The following is a 17,952-nucleotide window of genomic DNA, read 5'->3' as shown; positions in this document are numbered from 1 at the left end:
GGGCCAGATGTTTTTTCCACTTTGTTTTCTAAAGAATTGAGAGGAGAGATTTCTGACAGAAGTAGAAGCAACATCTGCTGTTTCTGTAGACCTGACCTTGGCATTCATGCCCCGACCTTGCCCCCCCGCCTGTTCTCACTCCTAAAGAAGGGGAAAAATTCTGATTTCTAATCAGTAAGGGTCAGGGTTCTATAGGAATAGAACCTGGGTGAGTTGTTCAGTGTGGCTGACGCTCATATCTGAGAGGCGGCCTGAAGATCCTGCCTTCCTAGGGCGGCTAGTGTCTGTCCACATTGGCTACTGTCCATACGGTGCCTTTCCCCTGAAGTCCCAAAGCAGAAGTGAGAGTGAGTGAAAAAGGATGTTTATTTCAGTTTGATTCCCTGATACAGATACATATGTAAAAACATAAAATCAGGAAAAAATTATTAGGCTGGTATGACCTCTCTTACTCCGCTTTGGCACAGTCTGCCAAACTGTTCCCCCTCCCTTCCCAGATGCTCCCTTCAAAACCATGCAGTCCAGGGTACAGGGCTCACTTCTTGGCAGCCTCTGCCTGGGCTGCCAAATCAGCCTCCTTCTGAGCAGCCAGGAACAAGGCCCGCTCCTTCTGGAAGGCTGCCAGCTCCTCCGCACTGAGGCTGCAGGTACAAAAAAAACAGTGGTGAGTGAGCGGGCTGTCACTGGTGAGAATCTCACAAGTAACCAGGTCACTGTCTCAGAACCCAGCTTATCTGGACCTTTCTCCCCTCCTAGACTTCCCAGCCGTTGCCTCAGTTTCCTCTGCCAGGAATGCCACCCTAGCACCCCAACACCTCTGCCTAGGGTGTGGCACCAGCAGCAAATGGATGTTAAAGGGTAAGTGCTGCCCCTGCAGTTATCTGAGCCAGAAGCTCTGCTACCCAGCATCTCACTTGAAGGAAACAATTCCTAAGGTTATCCAAAGCCCCTTGCTGGCCTCAGGGTCAGATCTAAACTTGAGACAGCTCAAAGTCCTGTCCAACTGGTCCCTGGATGTGGCCTCCCTCAGGGGGAAGATGACTCTCCCACTGAAATGTGCCCTCTCAACTTTGCACCACAGTCAAGAACTTTCTGGGTCCTGCCCTCACCCTACGTCTCCCTAGAACACTCACTCCTTCACCACACGAATGCCCAAGGAACGGGCAGAGCCAATAATGGAGCGGACAACAGCAGACAGGGGCACATCTTGTAGGGCAAAGGCATCATCCTGAGCTTTGATGCGGGCAATTTCATACACGTGCTTCAAGGTCACCAGGCCTGCCACCTCTTTCCCTGGAGGAAGGAACAAGTAGCCCATCAGGTGTCATTGCCTCCCTTCAGAGCCTCCAGAATTCCAGGTACCCACCTTGACCCTCACCTGTGTTCCGGGCTCCCTTCTCAATCCCGGCAGCTGCCTTCAGGAAGTAGGAAACAGTGGGTTGTCCAATCTTGATATCAAATGTCCTATCAGGCTTAATAATAAACAAGAAATTATGAAACTATTTCTTCCTGCCTCCCCACCCCAGTGCCCCTGGGAACTTTTTACTCCCTGTCCCCCTGTACTACAACTCACTTTCCTATGGTGCCCCTCTAATATATCAAAACCGCAGAAAAAATAATTGCAGCAGAAAGTCCCATCACCTCTACTCCAGGCCAAACTCTGCTCTGTAAGCCCCGGTGGGATGGAGGGGGAAGACAAGTGCAATGTGGCAGGGCAAGCTCAGAAATGGCAAGCTAGTCTACACTAGGTAATTGGGGAGAGTGGCACTCAGGAAGAGACTTGCCCAAGAGCACCGCAGCAACCTCAGGTGATCAACCTAGGGACCCAGGGGGAGAATAGGGGGCACTGATAAGGAAAGTGGGGATCAGAATCTCAACTCTGCACCTTCACAAAAATCTTGGTAGGCAGAGGAATGCCTTCTTTGATGTCCTTTGTCTTCTCATTGAACTCCTTACAGAACTGATTGATGGAAACGCCTCGCTGTGAGGGAAGCACAGAGGTCAGGATCGTATTCCCACCACCCGAGAGGCTCCATCAGTCCCCGCCTCCACCTTCACATCTCTGTCACCACTCTCTTTTATCCAGATCCAGTCACTTTATGTGCCAGCTGATTTGTATGCATCCTCCCTCTTTAGCCCCCATCCAGGGGTTGAGCTCGGGAAGCTGAGGCTGAAATGGCTACGTAACTGACTCCAAGGCATAAAGCAGAGCCGAGCTTTGACGAGACCTCCCTGGCTCCATGGCCCGCACCCTCCACCCAAGAACTATCTCCCACGCTTCCCACGCTGGGTTCCAGACGCGGCTGCACCTGACCCAGGATGGGGCCCAGCGGGGGCCCGGATACAGCCTGGCCTGCCCGGACGATGGTCCGGATCACGCCCCCGGCTGCGGGCTTCTTGAGCGTCCGAGTAGCCCGGCTTAGCTTCGACATGATGCACTGTTCCCGGCCTTACTACACCACAGGGCAACCGTAAGAGCGAGCGCTCAGGACGCCGCCATCTTGAGTCAAAGGTTAAGGGTCCTCACGTTCGGCTAGGGCAGGTGAGGACTACAAATAGCAGTCTTGTTTCAGGTCTTCCTTCCGTTCTCCAACTAGTAAGACAAAGAGGGTCAGATGCAAAGGAAAAAACTTTTAGTTTATCATATGAAGATAGAGGAAGGATCCGAATGGCTTGGGTACACGCGTTCCTCACACAAAGGCAGTGCTTTGGACAGCTAAGCTGGGGGCCTTGATACTCGCTTAGCATTATGGGTATAGTAGTTTTGACCGCTTACGGGCTTCCTGCCGCTCTCTGAGCTGGGGCGCCAGCTGCTGGACATGCTGATAGTCCTTCAGTTTGAAATGAACCTAGCGCTCCTGTGGAGTAGCACCCTCCTCACCTGTTGTTGAAAGACAGAATGGTTAGAGTACAGAGCGAACTACCTGAGTAGTCCGTGAAGCTGATCAAACTGTTTACTCCTAGGGATTGTTGTGGAGACAAGTTAGCACTAAGTGCGTTAGAACATTGCGCACCTCCCAGCAAACAGGTGCTGACTAGCCAGGAGCCGATAAGCGCCGGCCTCATAGAGCTGATGTGAGGCTTAACAGGCCCAGAACGATCCCTGTACGTCATCTGTGTGCTGAATAGGCTAAGTCAGCGTTTTATTTTGTAGTTTAACTTTTTGACATCAGCCACACGCCAGGCACAGTGCTAAGCTCCTCACCAGCATTATTATTTTATTCGACCCTCACAATGGCTTGAGGCAAATTGTTTTACTATATTCCTTCAGCAAATTACCAAGTTGAGTCCCCAAAAGGGGCTTTCTCTGTGCAAGACAGAAAGGATGGGATTTCCTGATTCTAGACCTTGTGCCATTTACCACTACTCACTTAGATGCCAGCCCTGCCTCACACATGACAGCATCTACCTGCTCCCAGAAGAAGCTGCTCAGTAGTTCCACATATTCCAGAAGGTAAAATTTTAATTTCTCAGCTTGCCCCTCAAGGGTCATAGGACTTCAGGTTGAACCCACCTTCCAGCCTCGCACCTTCCTGGCACCTATGGATTGTTTGTAGTGAGCACTGTCAAGCCAGTCCATGACCTAGAGGTTCCCTGTTCTCAGGAACTGCAGCTCTGAGCCACAGGGCAAACATTTGTGAATGACATGACCCTATTTGCCAGGAGTGGGCATCTGATCCAAGCTGGCTACACTTCCTCCTCCTATAATTTTTCATTAAAATATAGAAATTCTGTTCTCAATCTAGGCTGATCTCTTGAAAGAAAGTATCAAAATTTGGGAGATGTGGCTTAGCGGCTTCCTCCCTCAGGCAGAGTATGTTGATCTGCATTGGGGGAAGATAGATGTCAACAAACAGAGAGCCAAAGAGAAGTGGGGTGTACTGATTCTGTTACTGAGCAAAGGGGCCCACTACCCACCATGCAAAAACCACATTATGACATCAAGGTTTGAGAAAAGGAAGAGGCTTTATTGCAAATTGATTGGCAAGAAGGTAGAAGAGTAGAAGATGGACTCATCTCAACCTCTCCAGCAAAGAAAGAGAATGAGGACCTCCCTGGTGGCGCAAGGGGGTAAGTCTTAGCACCATGAAGCTATCAGCAGCCACCCAGGCCAGGGGGCTTACCCACATGGTGCAGCAGATATCTCCTATCTCCCCACTGCTCCCTTCAGCAATGGATTTCAGTAGATCTGCCTGTTCTGCTCCCTACTCTGTCTCTGGTGGATCCTCTTACCCCCACCCCACACCTCTGGCCTACACCCCAGTTCTTGTATGCATAAATAAATAAATAAATAAATCTTTAAAAAAAAAAGAAAGAGGGCCTCACCTGGTGGCACAGCAGTTGAGCACTGGGTTGTGAGGCTGCCCACAGCCTCTGCAGTGCCGGTTCGATCCCCGGCCTCTGGCAAGGGTCCCACAAAAAAAGAAAGAAAGAAAGAGAATGAGTTTATATTGGTTTTGGGGACCAGGATTGAGAACAAAGGAAGTTAACTTTTGTTGGCTAGTGAGTGGCTTAAAGGCCAAGAATTGTGGACTTGGCTGAACTACACTGGCTAGTTACAGGGCGTTCACACATGGAGAAGTAGGAAGAGGCCTTTCTTCAGATCACTGGAGTTTTGAATTTCTGTCGGCAGGCCCCTGCCTCCAGGTAGCCCTCCAACCCCTGTTCTCTGTATTTGTGTCTCTCAACTTCAGCCAGCCTGGAGCTCAGGACAAGGTTAGTGAATCAATGTCCAGGCTGCGTGGCCAGCCCTCGGGGGTCGCCTTGGTTCCTGCAGGTGCTAGGACCTGCAACAGCTCAGTGGAGCTAGGTGGGCATGTCCCTGAAGATGCTTTCTCACTCCTCTCCCGTGATAACATGCTCAGCCCCCAGAGTCTTCAGTCTGTCGGGAAGCTTCTGGATGCCAGGTCTGTCTCGGGCCACGGTCCTCACACCCAGGACTGCAGTGATCAGGTGACTGCTTGCCCCACTCTACAGCAGGACACATTCTGGAAGGTGGAATCCCTGGCCGCAGCTGCTCGGAGTCCGTCCACATGCCGCAGGCCGTGATAGACGGCAGCAGCACTCTGAAGAGGGGGCGCCCTCCGCAAGCCTCCTCGCTGAACACGGCTTCAGTCCGCTGGCAGCATTTGTTCAGTCCAACAAGCGTTTGCTGGAATCACCGGGTGTCCTGCTGCGCCCCACCACCCCTTCCATGCCTTCATTTCTCCAAGCAGGCAGCTTGGGAAAGAGGCTGTCATTTCCTTGGGTCATACTATGTCACATGGATTGATAAGGCGGTCAACCTCTTCACACGGATGCCTAACCCCTCCCCCCAGCAGCCAGCTCCTCGGTCTTCAGGTCCACGACCTTGGCTGGGGCCTGTGGTGCCCAGAGACCAGTGTCCAGACCCAGGAGGGCTCAGCCAATGTGGAGTAGCTGGCAGCAGCAGGTTGGCAGCGGCCCAGCATGGGCAATGCCCCCTGCTGCAGCTGGATGGGGTTCGTGCCCCCGCATGCAACATGCTCCCTCCCATTAACTCCAGGGTCAGATTTAATCTCAGTCCTTTTGAATCTTTTGCTCTCCACCCCACTCTTCTACCTGGAATGGCTTCTCAGGTCCGGTGAGATAGCCCCAGTGCCAAGGAACAGGAGAAGCCAGAGGCCTGTGGCCCAGAATCCCTGCACCCTGGCTGTGCCCCTTTCAGCACTGCCCGCCAAGATGCTGTTCTGGATACCTGGGCCCAGCTGTGCTGTTCTTGCCTGGTGGGCTCACATTTCTAGGACTCGGCAGGTTAGGCCTGAGAGACGGGCACACGGCCCCCCACTGCCACCCTTACTTGGCTCCCCGGGCTTCTCTCCATAGTCTGAGAACTGAGGCCCAGGCTCACTTCCGATTCCCCACGCTGAGGCTTCTAGCTTTCCCCAGCCCCACTGTCCCACCCACAACAGGGCCTCCAAGGCTGAGTCCAGTCTCTTAGTTCTTCCTTCTCTCCTCTCCTCTCCAAGCCTCCCAGCCCAGAGCCCGCAGGGGTTTGTTTTTCAACATTCTTTCTCGACCAGATACATAAATATTCTTCTAGCCCCTGTCTTCAGGGCTCTTAAACCCAAGACTTGATGAAATGGAGGTTGTATCTTGTTCCTCTTCGTCCCATTCTTTAAAGAGAGAGAGAAGAGAGGGGAGGAACAAAGAGATTGACAATACCACAGGTCGGTGAGATTATTATTCCCACTAGGCAAGTAAGTCGTCTAGCAAGGTGATGAAGCTGGAGGGATGAAGAGCTGAAGAAGCTGGCACAGGGCTCAGAACTTGGAGCCCGAAGCACCGACTGGAAGTCCAGGCATCTGTGTCTTTCGATGGTGCCCCCCTCCTTCTGTCTCTGCCCCCCTGGACAGTGCCGCAGGCAGGCTCACCCCAGCTTCCCATAGGTTCTTTGGGATTCAAACCCATCCACCAAGCAGCTCCAATCTGATCCCAGGGCTCCATCCCAGGAGAAATCTCTGCCTCCTTGCGGCGAACCCCGGCTCTCTCGCCCCTTCCCCTGACTGAGGTGGTGGACCCCACCCTGGCTCTGGTGAAACCTCAGCTCCCCGACACTGAGTGACTTGGGCCAAGTATCTCCCCACCTCCCACCCTGAGCTTCAGTTTCCCTATCTGCAAACTGGGGGTTTTAATTGTAATTCAGCGCGTGCCCGGAGGGGCTGCTCTGGCAGGCAATGCAGCTGGGAGCGCAGGGGGTGAGACAGTCCTAAGGTGGCGGTGCATGCCTGCAAGGGGCGCAGTGCAGGCTTTGGGGGTGGAAGCCTGCCCATGGCAGAGTGGGTGTGGCCTGCTTGGCAGTGGCCTCTCAGGGATTTCTCTTGATTAATGAATGACTTTGTCCCTAAAGGACACACAGGGAGCTTCTTCCTTGTTTCATCTGGCTACTGGGGCCCCAGAACAGTTGGCAAAGCAGTTGGTATCTTGGACTATTTTTAGGTGGGGAGTGGGTGGGGTGTGTGGATGTCCTGGGGCCCAAGGGAAGTCGGGGAGACTGGTAGTTTCACAGCAACAAGTTTTTTTATGGGGGGCAGGTGCTCCTTCTCAGGAATGTGTGGGTAAACTTCCACTTATGCAAAGGCCACCTCCTCAGTGAAACACACACTCCAAAGGGGTGTGTTAATGGCTCACCCATAGCTTGTGGTTATAGTTCTAAACAGACCAAGAGACAGTGAGTGGTAGGGATCTTATCTGGAGGGCCTTTGGGTCTCTCTTGCTCTGTGTTTGAGCCCCATCCTGCATCCCTAACCAGAAACGCAAGGTGTGGACATTAGGTGTTCAGACGTTGGAGTCACACAGCTCAGATCCACTCTCAGCCCTTTCCAGCGAAATCATCACTAGGTCACTTTTGCAAATCTGTTTTCTCATCTGTACAATGGGTGAGTACCATGTGTGTGCTAGGAATGAAAAGCCTTATTTTGCTCAGAGCGCAGGGCATAGACGACAGAGATTTCCCATAACCCAGGGCGGCCCGAGCTGCGGCGCGAGCGCAGTGCCTGTGGCGTCTCGGGTGGGGGTGCGTGCGGGCCTGTGGCGTCTCGGGTGGGGGTGCGTGCGGGCGGGAGGTGTTCCCGGCCACCCAGGGGCCCGGAGCCCTCAGCGGCGGCCGGGCGAGAAAGGGACCGAGCTGGGCTGGATGGCGTCTGCGCCCCACGCGCAGGGTCACCACAAGCGGCTTCCAGGGGCCCCGGGCGACGCCTCCACGGCCACCAGTGTTCCCAGCCCGCTCCTTCCTGCCCCGCGTCTTTCCTGTGAACCCCAGGCCTCCCCAGGCGGGGCCTCGAACGCGGGGTGCAGGGTCCTCGGCCCAAGGGCTCAGGCCCCAGGGGAAGACCCCAGGCCGCGGTGGGGAGGAGGCTCCGGGACCTGGGAGAGCGGGGAGTCCCCAGAAACGGGGGTGGGCTCTGGGGAGCCCTAACTGGAGGAGGGGTCCCCTAGACAAGGAGGCCAGAGAAACTGGGAGAGGGAGCGCCCCGACAGCCTGGGGGGCGGGGCAGGGCCGGGGCGGGGCCTCATGAGGGGGCGTGGCCTGCCGGCCGAGCGCCGCCGCAGTGGCGGGGCCCGGGGCGGGGCGGGGCCCGGCGGGGCGGGGCCTGGGCGGGGGCGGGGCGTGGGCTTCGCGCTCGTCCCCTCCCCCCGGCCCGGTGTCCCCGTGACGAGGCAGCGCCGAGCCGCCGCGGCCCGGCCCATCCCGCTGCAGCGGCCCCGGGGCCGAGCCGGGCGAGGCGGGGAGGGAGCGGCGCCGAGAGGGCCCCGAGCGCCGCCAGGTGAAGCCTCCGGGACAGAGGGGCGGGGGCTGCGCCGGGCGGGCCCCGGCGGGCGCGGGGGGCGTGTTTGCGCGTCCGGGGGCGGCCGGAGGGCCGAGGGCGGGCGCCGGCGGTGCGCGCGCTCCCGCCTGCCGCGGCCCGGGTGGGCGCCGCGCCGGCTGCCCGCGGGGCTCGGGGGTCGGGGCTGCGCGCGGGGCGCGGGGCCGCCGGGGGCATCTGCGTAAGCGCCGGGCTGTCGGGGAGCCGGGCCCGGCGCGGCCCCTCCTGCGCGCGGACGCCTCCAAACAGGCTTCCTGCGGCGGCGGGCGCTGCTGCAGCCGGAGCCGGAGGGGGGAGCGCGCCCCACAGGCCTCCGGAGACCCGGGCGGCCCGGGGACTGCAGACAGACACCTGAGGGAGGGCAGGGCGCGCGCGGGAGGGTCTGGAGGCCTGCCCGAGGGCGGCGCCAGGTGGGGGACTGAGGCAGGTGGAGGGGGAGGTGAGGTGACCAGGCAGGCGGAGGCGGGGAGGAGGGTGGGAAGACAGAGAGAGGATAGTCACTGAGAGCAGAGTCAGACAGACAGAGACCTAAGCCCACAAAGGGGTAGAAAGACTAAGATCATCAGAGAGACTCTAAGAACCCGACAGAGGGTTACTCAGAGGTCCTGAGACGCGGAGCTAAACCCAGGAACGGAGTCTAAGATGAGGAATAAGTTCCCCCCCCAACTCCTGGGGTGCCTCACTTCCAGCATATCCCAGACTGGGGTCCTGGCCAAAAGGAAACCTCTGATCCTAGGGCCCCTCCTTCCCCATCCTACCCATCTACCTTCCCTGGTATCTCAAAACCCTGGACAGTTTAGGGGAGGCAGAGGTGAAATAGCAGTGATGGTCACCCTGGCCTTAGCCGAAGTGATCCACAAACAGGCTGGAAGTGGCACTGAGTGGGGCTGGGGCGGGAGGCTGCAAAGCTCTTTTTCTCCTCTTCCACTCTGCCCAGAATGGTGCTGGAAGGGAACCCTGAAGTGGGCTCCCCCCGGACCTCAGACCTCCAGCACCCTGGGAACCAGGGCTCTTGCGTCCTCTCTTCTCCCGGTGAAGATGCCCAGCCCGGTGAGGAGCCCATCAAGTATGGCGAACTCATCGTCCTGGGGTGAGCGTCCCTGGTCCAGTTGGGGCTGGGCACCGGGTACCTCCCAGGGCAGCCAAAGGGCCCCAGCTCTCCCTGCTTGTCTTTCCTCACCTTCCCAGCCGAGAGTCACAGTTGACCAAATCCACCCCAACTCATAGTTGTGATTTTTGTCTTCCCACTTTTCATAAATTACTGAGAGTTTCCGATAAGATAAGTTTCTATTAGATAAGAAAAAAGTCCGACCAGCGCCTTTCATAAAGCACCTAGTGTCTGTAGTCTTGGGTGAAGAACTCTGGTTTCCCAGCAGAGCTGCTTGGTTCAGATCCTGCCTCTGCAGCTGCTTAAGGTCCCTGTGCTGCGTTTTCCCAGTTTACAAATAGGACGATAACCATGTACCTGAGAGGGCTGTCAGAGGAATGGATGAGGTGACTTCTGTAAAGCCCGTGGAACGGTGCCTGGCGCGTGCCGAGTGTTCTGGGAGGTAGGCCTGCGCCAAGCCCTTTCATGGACATTATTTCATTTCAATCTTCACAAAGATGCTGTGAGGAAGGAGGTGAGGAAACCGAGGCTCAGAGAGGGGAAGTGACTGGCCCAAGGGCACACAGCTGGTAAGTGGCAGGGCTGGGATTTGGACCTAGGTCTTTCTTATGCTAGGTCCAGCGCACCTTCACTAGCCAGGGCTGACCCTCACTTTGCAGATGAGAGCCTTGTGGCCAGGAGAGAGGAAGCCACCTTCCTTGGTGGCTGGGTCGACCTCACCCCTGCCTGGTTTCCCCTGGCCGGGACCCCTGCACCACCCACTTAACCTCTTCCCCAGACACAGAACCCCTTCTTCCTCCCTCATCCATACGTCCTGTGGCTTCTCCACCTGCCATCTGTCCTGAAGGAAATATCTGATACTGCGCTTCCATGTTGACCATTCTCTAGAAGCAACACATGCTGTTTGTTGTCATGTACGTGCCAAGGACTTCTATTTTTTTTCATAATAACTAACGATAACAATAATAGCTAATGTGTATGCAGGGCTTGCTGTCTACATGCCAAACTCTGCATTGAGCAGGTTAAATGCTTTATCTTATTCTCACATGAGCCTGTGAGGGTTCTGATCAGTTAGCCCCCTTTTATGGAGGTCACATGATACGTGGAAAAGCCAAGATTTGAATCAGGCTGGTCTGAGTCCAAAGCCAGTGTCTTGCGCTGGGAGGAGCTTACCAGGGCAGAAGTGGTGCCCTCCGGCCCGTGTTTGCTTTAGAAAAGTGGCTGCTTGGTGTCCCAAGGGAAGGGCTTGACTTCTCAGCTGAAAGCAAGTCTGCGGAGGGGGAGACCACGGACCCTCTTGACAGCCACTGCTCCTCTGCAGAGCAGTGAACCTCCTTGCTGACCACACATGAGAGCGGCCCAGAGAGCACGTTGAAAATTCCGTCCCTGGGTGCCTCCCAGACCCCTGGAATCAGTCCCCATGGATGGGATTGTGGAGTCTGTATTTTCACAAACTCACCAGAAGATTCTGATTTGAGTGGTCTTTGGCTTAGTTGAGAGCTATCCTGTCCCTCCTCGCTCCAAAACCTTCTATGGCTCCCAACTGCTCACAGACTTCCCAGCCTGGTGTGAGGGGGGACGGAGGAACCTTCCACCACCTTCATCGTCCCCTTCCCCTATTGCACATCCCCACTCCCTGAGGTCACCAAGCTCTGCCAGCCTCGGACAGCACAGCCGAGCCTTTCATCTCGCTGGGCTTCTGCAAGAGGCCAAAGCTGGGCAGACCCAGTTCAGTCTTGCACTTTCTCAGGGTTTAGCCTGGGGCCTCAGGCAAGTCATTTTCCCTCGTTCCCCTGAGCCTCGATTTCCCTCATTCCCCTGAGCCTCGATTTCCTTCATTCATAAAATGGATAGAAAGACACTTGCCTGGCAGGACATTGCACAGATTCCATTAGGTCATTAATAAGGCAAAGCACCAGGAACACAGGAGGCCCCAAACCATGGCGGCAGTCAAGGCTATGACTCACCCCATCTTTGCCTTCCACACTCATTCCCTTGGGACAAGAGCTGGAGAGGAAGGTAGAAATTTGATGTGGATGGATATGTGGAGGTAGTGGCCTTGTGGGTCCATTTATTTCATTTCTGTTTCCAGAAGTACTTGTGTAATAAGTGACAGCTTGCTAATGGCAAATCCCTTTCAGTTCTTCAAGGCCTCGAGTAGATATTCCCTCTCCCAGGAACCTGGTCTTGGGGCCAGAACCCCCTTCTGCCTCTGTGGCACACTGGACTGTTGCCTGGGTCATGGTAGGGGTGGCTTCCAGGTTCTTTGAAAAACCAGGGCCCCCTCCTGTCACCACGGATGGCACTAAACTGACCTAGGATGCATCACATCTGCCACCCCAGCACCCAGCACCTGGTTAATTGAAAGAAAGGTCTTTGAAGATGCCCTGCCCTTCACCCCAGTCCACAAATGCACAGTTGGGGCTTCTAGTTTGGGGTGTTTCTAGAGCTTGTATGTTAAGGCAAGGTTTGCCCAGAGTTGGCATTCCCTCCAAATCTGTTAAGGGTTCACTGTTTCTTCCTTTCTCTCCTTCCCTTCCCCATCCCTGCACTCCTTTATTTTTAACCTCCCCCCCACATCCACAGCTACAATGGGTGTCTGGCAAGTGGGGACAAGGGCCGCCGGCGAAGCCGCCTGGCACTGAGCCGCCGGCCACATGCCAACGGAGTGAAGCCTGATGTCATGCACCACATCTCCACACCGCTGGTCTCCAAGGCAAGCAGCTGCACCCACAGACCTGGGTGCCAGTCCTGCCTCCCCCAAGACCCAGGCCTTCAGCCCTCCAGGCGCTACCTCTCCACAGCCCCGCTGGACCAGCAGCCCCTGTCTTCACTCACAGGGCCGCCAAAGGAATGGCGCTGGCGGGCGAGCCTTTGCCCTGTGCACAACCCATTGGCCCCCAGGCCCCAGTCACCAGATGCACATGTCAGCTGTAACTCAGAGAGGGGAAGCAACAGTCACACAGCAATGGCAGAGGAAGAGGCTGCGGTTTCAGGGGGTCTGGGCTAGAATTCGGGCTCTGCTGTTTCCTGCTGTGGACTGCCGCTCGGGTCTTCTCTCTGAGCCGCAGCTCCCCCACCCACACTTTGGGTGATAACTGTGCCACCTTCCATAGTGTAGCTGTTGGGTCCCCGAAGGTTACCTGTGTAAAGTGCCGGCCAGGGACCCCTCTGCGGAGCGCACTGCCCCTCCCCCAGGCACGGCCGCTGGCATGTGGGCTCACGTTCCCGGTGGCCACATGCCCTGGAACGTGACGTCTCCTTTCTCCCTACCAGGCGCTGAGTAACCGTGGCCAGCACAGCATCTCCTACACGCTGTCCCGGAGCCACTCTGTCATCGTCGAGTACACACACGACAGTGACACAGACATGTTCCAGGTAAGCTCGGGCTCCTCCAACAGCAGCCCGGCCTCTGGGCGCCAGACCTCAGTGCTCAGCAGTTGTTCCCAGGTGAGCCAGGGGGACCAAAGGTCGCAGGGAAGGCACCTGCTCAGGTGGTCATTACGTTGCAGAGGACTCAGGGTGTCCAGCCCGGGAGGCTGTGGCGCTGATGGCTCAGCGAGCCAAGTCACGCCACCCCGTTTCAGATCCTGTCGCTTTCTGGCCTTCTGGCCAGGTGACCTGAGGCAAGACTCAGTTAACCTCTCTGGGCCTAGATTTCCTCACCTGAGATGCAGGGCCCTTAGTAGCGCCGCCACGTGGTGTCAGCGGGAAGATACCTGAGCAACTGCACATGAATGTACCGCAGTCAGGCCACACGCAGAAGTCATTGTTGGCCGCTAACATTTGCACGCTCCCCGCTGTGGGCTTCCCCCTCCCGCTGTTCCCTCAGTGAAGCAAATCATTTTTACTGAGTGGGATGCTTCCTGGAGCTGTGGGGGAGGCAGATTAGGAAAAGCCCCCGCCATGACGATTAAACTTGTAGCCCCCTTGAAGTTCGGATGGTGCCCCAGCTTCATCGTCCAGTGACCCCAAACACAGAGCATGTGCCCAGTCCCAGGGGTGGGAAGACCAGGTGGGACCCCCAGTGCACACAGCGTCTCTGTGCTTCCCCCCTCTTCACAGATTGGCCGCTCCACAGAGAACATGATTGACTTTGTGGTGACAGACACGTCCCCTGGAGGGGGGGCCACCGAGGGCCCCTCCGCCCAGAGCACCATCTCCCGCTACGCCTGCCGCATCCTCTGCGACCGCCGGCCGCCCTACACTGCCCGCATCTACGCTGCCGGCTTCGACGCCTCCAGCAACATCTTCCTTGGTGTGAGTGAGCCCCCTCTGCCCCCCGGGAGTGACGAGCACCTCATCTTCGAGTGAGCCAGGAGCATCCCACAGTCCTCATAGCCGTGACTGTGCAGGGATTAGTGACCCATTTAACAGATGAGCACAGCGAGGCTCAGAGAGGTCAGGGCTATCTGGGGTCATCAGTCCCGACCCCAGTGCTCTCTGGGCCCCTGCCCTTGAGGGTAGAGAGCAGCACTCTAGCTCGAAGCCCGCTGGGGCCACCTGGGGACACCATCTGATCCCAAGTGTGGTCCCAGGAGCGGGCAGCCAAGTGGCGGACCCCCGACGGCCTGATGGACGGTTTGACCACCAATGGGGTCCTGGTGATGCACCCAGCAGGCGGCTTCTCGGAGGACTCAGCCCCGGGCCTCTGGCGGGAGATCTCTGTCTGCGGGAACGTGTATACGCTGAGGGACAGCCGTTCAGCGCAGCAGCGGGGGAAGCTGGTAGGTGGCCTGCTCCATGCACCCTGCACCTCCTTACTCTGCCTGGGCCTCCTGACATGTCTGTCCCCCTGCCCAAGCCTGGACATGATCTGGGGTCCTCCTGCACTGGAGAGCCCCATCAGCTCACAGAGGGGCCCAACCAGCCTCCCCATGTGTAGTCCCCAAACTGCTGGGCACCCTCGGGTGACGTGCAGCGGAGATCACACAAATACTGCACTCCAGGTGGCTCTGAGGATATGGCAGTTTAAAAAAAAAATCACACCTTCTTGGGAGGTGACACTGGCAGCGTATGAGCAGTTTATGGCCTAAAGTGTTGCAACTTGTACCATGTCTGTCACATTCAGACGGTCTCGCTCCTCGTCCTCCCAGTGAGTGGGCTCAGGCAGCCATGAGCCCTCCGCAGGCTCTGGTCAGTGGAGCCTATCTCAGGGGTGGGGAGAGAGCCTGCCCAAGGCTCCGGGCCAAGCTTCTCAAATGGGCCTGGGCCGGGGGATGCAGCGCCTTGAGTGGGGGCATGGCTGCCCAGGGCATTGATTCTTTTGGGAGATTTGGGAAAACATTTTTTGTTTTAAAGATTTATTTATATGAGAACCGGGGTACAGGCCAGATGTGCGGGAGGGTGAGAGGATTCACCAGAGACAGAACAGGGAGCAGGACAGGCAGACTGACTGAAATACACTGCTGAGGGGAGCAGCGGGCGAGACAGAGGAGGTCTGTCACACCATGTGGGTATCTCCGCGGCCGGTGGAGCTCGAACCGGCACTGCAGAGGCTACGGACAGGTTCACAGCACTGCGCTCAACCACCTGCGCCACCAGGGAGGCCCCAGGAAACATTATTTTAAAATACGCCTGTGACTGTTTGACCAGCATCCACTTCTCCAGCACCGGCGGGTGCCAGGTGTTTACACTGATTGACTCTTAAGGACTACTTAAGAAACTGGGAAGAGGAATCCAGCTTGAGGAGAAGGAAATCAGCCCGGAGATACAGTGTTAGGGAGGGGTGAGGCCAGAACTCACACCCAGGCAGCCTAGCTCTGCCTTTGGACAGCGGCTTTGGCTAGGTGCCCAGCGCGACCCACAGAAGTTTCCTGCCGCTGCCATTAGGGGAGAGCCTGGGGAGATGGTTTAGAAAAACTCCATTTGGGTCCAGACCTCCTGATTGGACAGATGAGGGGACCAAGGTCCACATCCCACTGAGAGTGAGAGGCCATGTATGCTGGGAGCACCTGGGCCTTCTCACCCTACCCTTTCCTCTGCCCCAGCCCCTCCTCCTCCCCAGCACTCCCTTCCCCCAGAGCCCACTCTTCCACCCCAGCACCCCCTTCTCCTCCCCAGCCCTCCCCTCCTCTGCCTCTGTCCACTCTGCTGGTCCAGGGTTCCCTCTCCAGGGAGGTTCAGTGGGACCAGTGGGCAACTGGCTGGGGTGGTAGCACCGGTGGCCGGGGCTTGGGGCTTTCGTGGGTAGTAAGGCTCTTCTGCTGCCCCTGGCAGGTGGAAAACGAGTCCAACGAGCTGCAGGATGGGTCCCTCATCGACCTGTGTGGGGCCACGCTGCTGTGGCGCACACCAGCAGGGCTCCTGAGGGCACCCACACTGAAGCAACTGGAGGCCCAGCGGCAGGAAGCGAACGCAGCACGGCCCCAGTGCCCCGTGGGCCTCAGCACCCTTGCCTTCCCCAGCCCGGCCCGTGGCCGCACGGCGCCTGACAAGCAACAGCCCTGGGTCTACGTCCGTTGCGGCCACGTCCATGGCTACCACGGCTGGGGCTGCCGGCGAGAGAGGGGCCCCCAAGAGCGCGAGTGTCCTCTCTGCCGCCTCGTGGGCCCCTACGTGCCCCTGTGGCTCGGCCAGGAGGCCGGCCTCTGCCTGGACCCCGGGCCGCCCAGCCATGCCTTTGCACCCTGTGGCCATGTGTGTTCTGAGAAGACTGCCCGCTACTGGGCGCAGACACCATTGCCCCACGGCACCCACGCTTTCCACGCGGCCTGTCCCTTTTGCGGGGCCTGGCTCACTGGCGAACATGGCTGTGTCCGCCTCATCTTCCAGGGGCCACTGGACTAGGATCCCTGGGGCCCCTGCTACTGCTCCCGCCTGCTCACCCAGGTCCCCCACCTCCTGCAGCCCAGGGGGCTCTGCATGTGGGACTCTACCTGCTGGCACATGGCCACACCAGATGGACTCATTGGATGGGCTGTGTTCCTCCCCTCTTAACTCTGGTCCCCACGGGGGTCCCCGAGACCCCAATCCCAGTCAGAATGAGGGGGCCACAGCACCAGCTGTGTTCCAGGCCGATGGCGGGAAGCTCGCCTCCACCCCTGGTCCGCGTCATGCCGCCTACACTGTGCCCCTGGGGGAGTGAAGGGACTGTGGGCCCTGACCCCCAGCTTAAGGCTGGCTGTGCCCTGAGCCTGCCGGCCCAGTTCCGGACATTCACCTGCTGCTGCCCTGGGTCCTCTATAAACCTTGCTGCTCGGCTGCCCTCGCGAATCCTGCGTGTCCCGCATGCATGCGATGCCTCCAGCTCCGGAGAGAGTGACTGGTAGGCGGCAGGCTGGCAACAGCATCTGCTGGTACCCAGTGTGGGCTGGACTTTGTGTCAGATGGGCCCTGAGGCCAAGGAGATGGTCAAACCTAGTTCCCTGGCCTGTGCGGTCCCCATCTAGTGGGCGACAGACCCAATGACCAAATAACAGCATGGCTTCCTATGTGCTAGAAGCAGAGAATTGGGGGGGGGGGGGCAGGGAGCAGGCCTCAAGGGGGCGGGGAGAGGGGGTAGTGAGGGGAGGCTTCACTGAAAGACTGGTGTAGGACTGGGGAACGCTCTGGGTGGGAGGGAGAGGCTGAGCACAGGCTCAGGGGTAAGTGACCCGGGAAATGATTCCAGGTGGCTACAGGGGGCAGAAAGGAAGCTGGATGAAGAGGCTTGGGCTGCACTGACAGGGAAGAAATGAATAGGGAGGGGATTCAGAACCCCATCGTGGACAGTCAGGAGTCGGGGGAGGAGAAAGGACTCGTGATTCCAGAGCACTGACTGTGACCCGAGGGTTACCATCCCGAATGTTCGCCATGTGCCGCCCTGCGCTAGCGACAATAATAACCGCTCACCCGGCACTCACCAGGCACCGGGCTCTGCTTCTCGGAAGTTTTACTTTTTAATCCGTGGAGTGACCCAGGGAGAGAGGTGTTTCCATTTCTGTTTACAGGGGCGCACACTTGTTACAACAGATGGAGGGGACTGTGGCCAAGGTCTGAGTAAGACCAGACTCCAGGGACATCTGAGGACACGCTGGGTGGCCTGATGGAAGTCAATGGACCTATTAGCCTCAGTTTCCTCGTCTGTGCAATGGATAAAGTGATAATTTTCTATCTCAGGGTTTTTGCAAGAATTAAATGAAATGCTGCATGTCAGGCCGTCAGCACGGGATCTCAGTAATGCTCATGTTAGTTGTGGCCAGAGATACGCAGCTTGTCTGGGGGTTCCAGAAGTATTTGGGTCTTTTGCTGGCCTGAGCTGCCCTCCCGTGGCAGCTGACAGCACTGCCTCCTTTACTTGTACACAGTTCAACTTCACCAAAGTCAGGGAAGACTTTATATCCATTTCAATTAAAATTCAGGCACTGGGAGGAAGAACGGTGATTTTCCTAAGGACAGACCAGTTTTTGGGTTCCCCCCTACAATGACATCATCAGAGCCAACACATAGTAGCACTGTTGTCCAAGCAGGGCCTTGCGCATCTTTGTCAAGAAGCTGGGCCCCAGGGTGGGCAGGTGCTGCCCTGGATCTAGACACAGG

At 57.3% G+C, this 17,952-nt stretch overlaps 2 protein-coding genes across 4 annotated transcripts; one reads left to right on the top strand and one right to left on the bottom strand.

Moving 5' to 3' along the window:
- Window positions 1–332: 332 nt before the first annotated feature.
- Window positions 333–2,547, bottom strand: MRPL11 (mitochondrial ribosomal protein L11). The gene is made up of 5 exons (XM_037518255.2): window positions 2,310–2,547; window positions 1,886–1,981; window positions 1,379–1,472; window positions 1,134–1,293; window positions 333–641 (listed from the first exon to the last, which is right to left on the bottom strand). The coding sequence occupies exons 1-5, from the start codon at window positions 2,430–2,432 to the stop codon at window positions 536–538; spliced, it is 579 nt and encodes a 192-aa protein (XP_037374152.1). The 5' UTR covers window positions 2,433–2,547; the 3' UTR covers window positions 333–535.
- Window positions 2,548–8,183: 5,636 nt separating this feature from the next.
- PELI3 (pellino E3 ubiquitin protein ligase family member 3) lies at window positions 8,184–16,647 on the top strand. 3 transcript variants are annotated; one of them, XM_037517514.2, is made up of 8 exons: window positions 8,184–8,285; window positions 9,262–9,414; window positions 9,930–10,001; window positions 12,019–12,148; window positions 12,709–12,810; window positions 13,498–13,692; window positions 13,971–14,159; window positions 15,652–16,647. In XM_037517514.2, the coding sequence occupies exons 2-8, from the start codon at window positions 9,263–9,265 to the stop codon at window positions 16,219–16,221; spliced, it is 1,410 nt and encodes a 469-aa protein (XP_037373411.1). In that variant the 5' UTR covers window positions 8,184–8,285; window position 9,262; the 3' UTR covers window positions 16,222–16,647. The 3 variants fall into 3 exon arrangements, with proteins under 3 accessions (XP_037373411.1, XP_037373413.1, XP_037373412.1); XM_037517515.2 differs by lacking the exon at window positions 8,184–8,285 and adding an exon at window positions 8,490–8,505; XM_037517516.1 differs by lacking the exon at window positions 9,930–10,001 and having other exon boundaries at window positions 8,236–8,285.
- Window positions 16,648–17,952: the final 1,305 nt, after the last annotated feature.

Source organism: Talpa occidentalis, unplaced genomic scaffold (genome assembly GCF_014898055.3).
Source record: "Talpa occidentalis isolate TD23 unplaced genomic scaffold, MPIMG_talOcc4v2.1 talOcc4.17, whole genome shotgun sequence".
NCBI classification, from domain to species: Eukaryota; Metazoa; Chordata; class Mammalia; order Eulipotyphla; family Talpidae; genus Talpa; species Talpa occidentalis.
This window is presented reverse-complemented; position numbering and strand designations above follow the sequence as displayed.

Bases quoted from the DNA above. Each gene is read 5' to 3' on its own strand.
- MRPL11 (XM_037518255.2), bottom strand. From the start codon at position 2,432: ATGTCGAAGCTAAGCCGGGCTACTCGGACGCTCAAGAAGCCCGCAGCC. The intron at 1,982-2,309 runs GTGCAGCCGCGT...CTTCCCTCACAG, and splicing joins TGGGCCCCATCCTGGGTCAG to CGAGGCGTTTCCATCAATCA. The intron at 642-1,133 runs GTGAGTGTTCTA...TTGTACCTGCAG, and splicing joins GGCATTCGTGTGGTGAAGGA to CCTCAGTGCGGAGGAGCTGG.
- PELI3 (XM_037517514.2), top strand. From the start codon at position 9,263: ATGGTGCTGGAAGGGAACCCTGAAGTGGGCTCCCCCCGGACCTCAGAC. The intron at 10,002-12,018 runs GTAAGTGGCAGG...CCACATCCACAG, and splicing joins GGCCCAAGGGCACACAGCTG to CTACAATGGGTGTCTGGCAA. The intron at 12,811-13,497 runs GTAAGCTCGGGC...CCCTCTTCACAG, and splicing joins GTGACACAGACATGTTCCAG to ATTGGCCGCTCCACAGAGAA.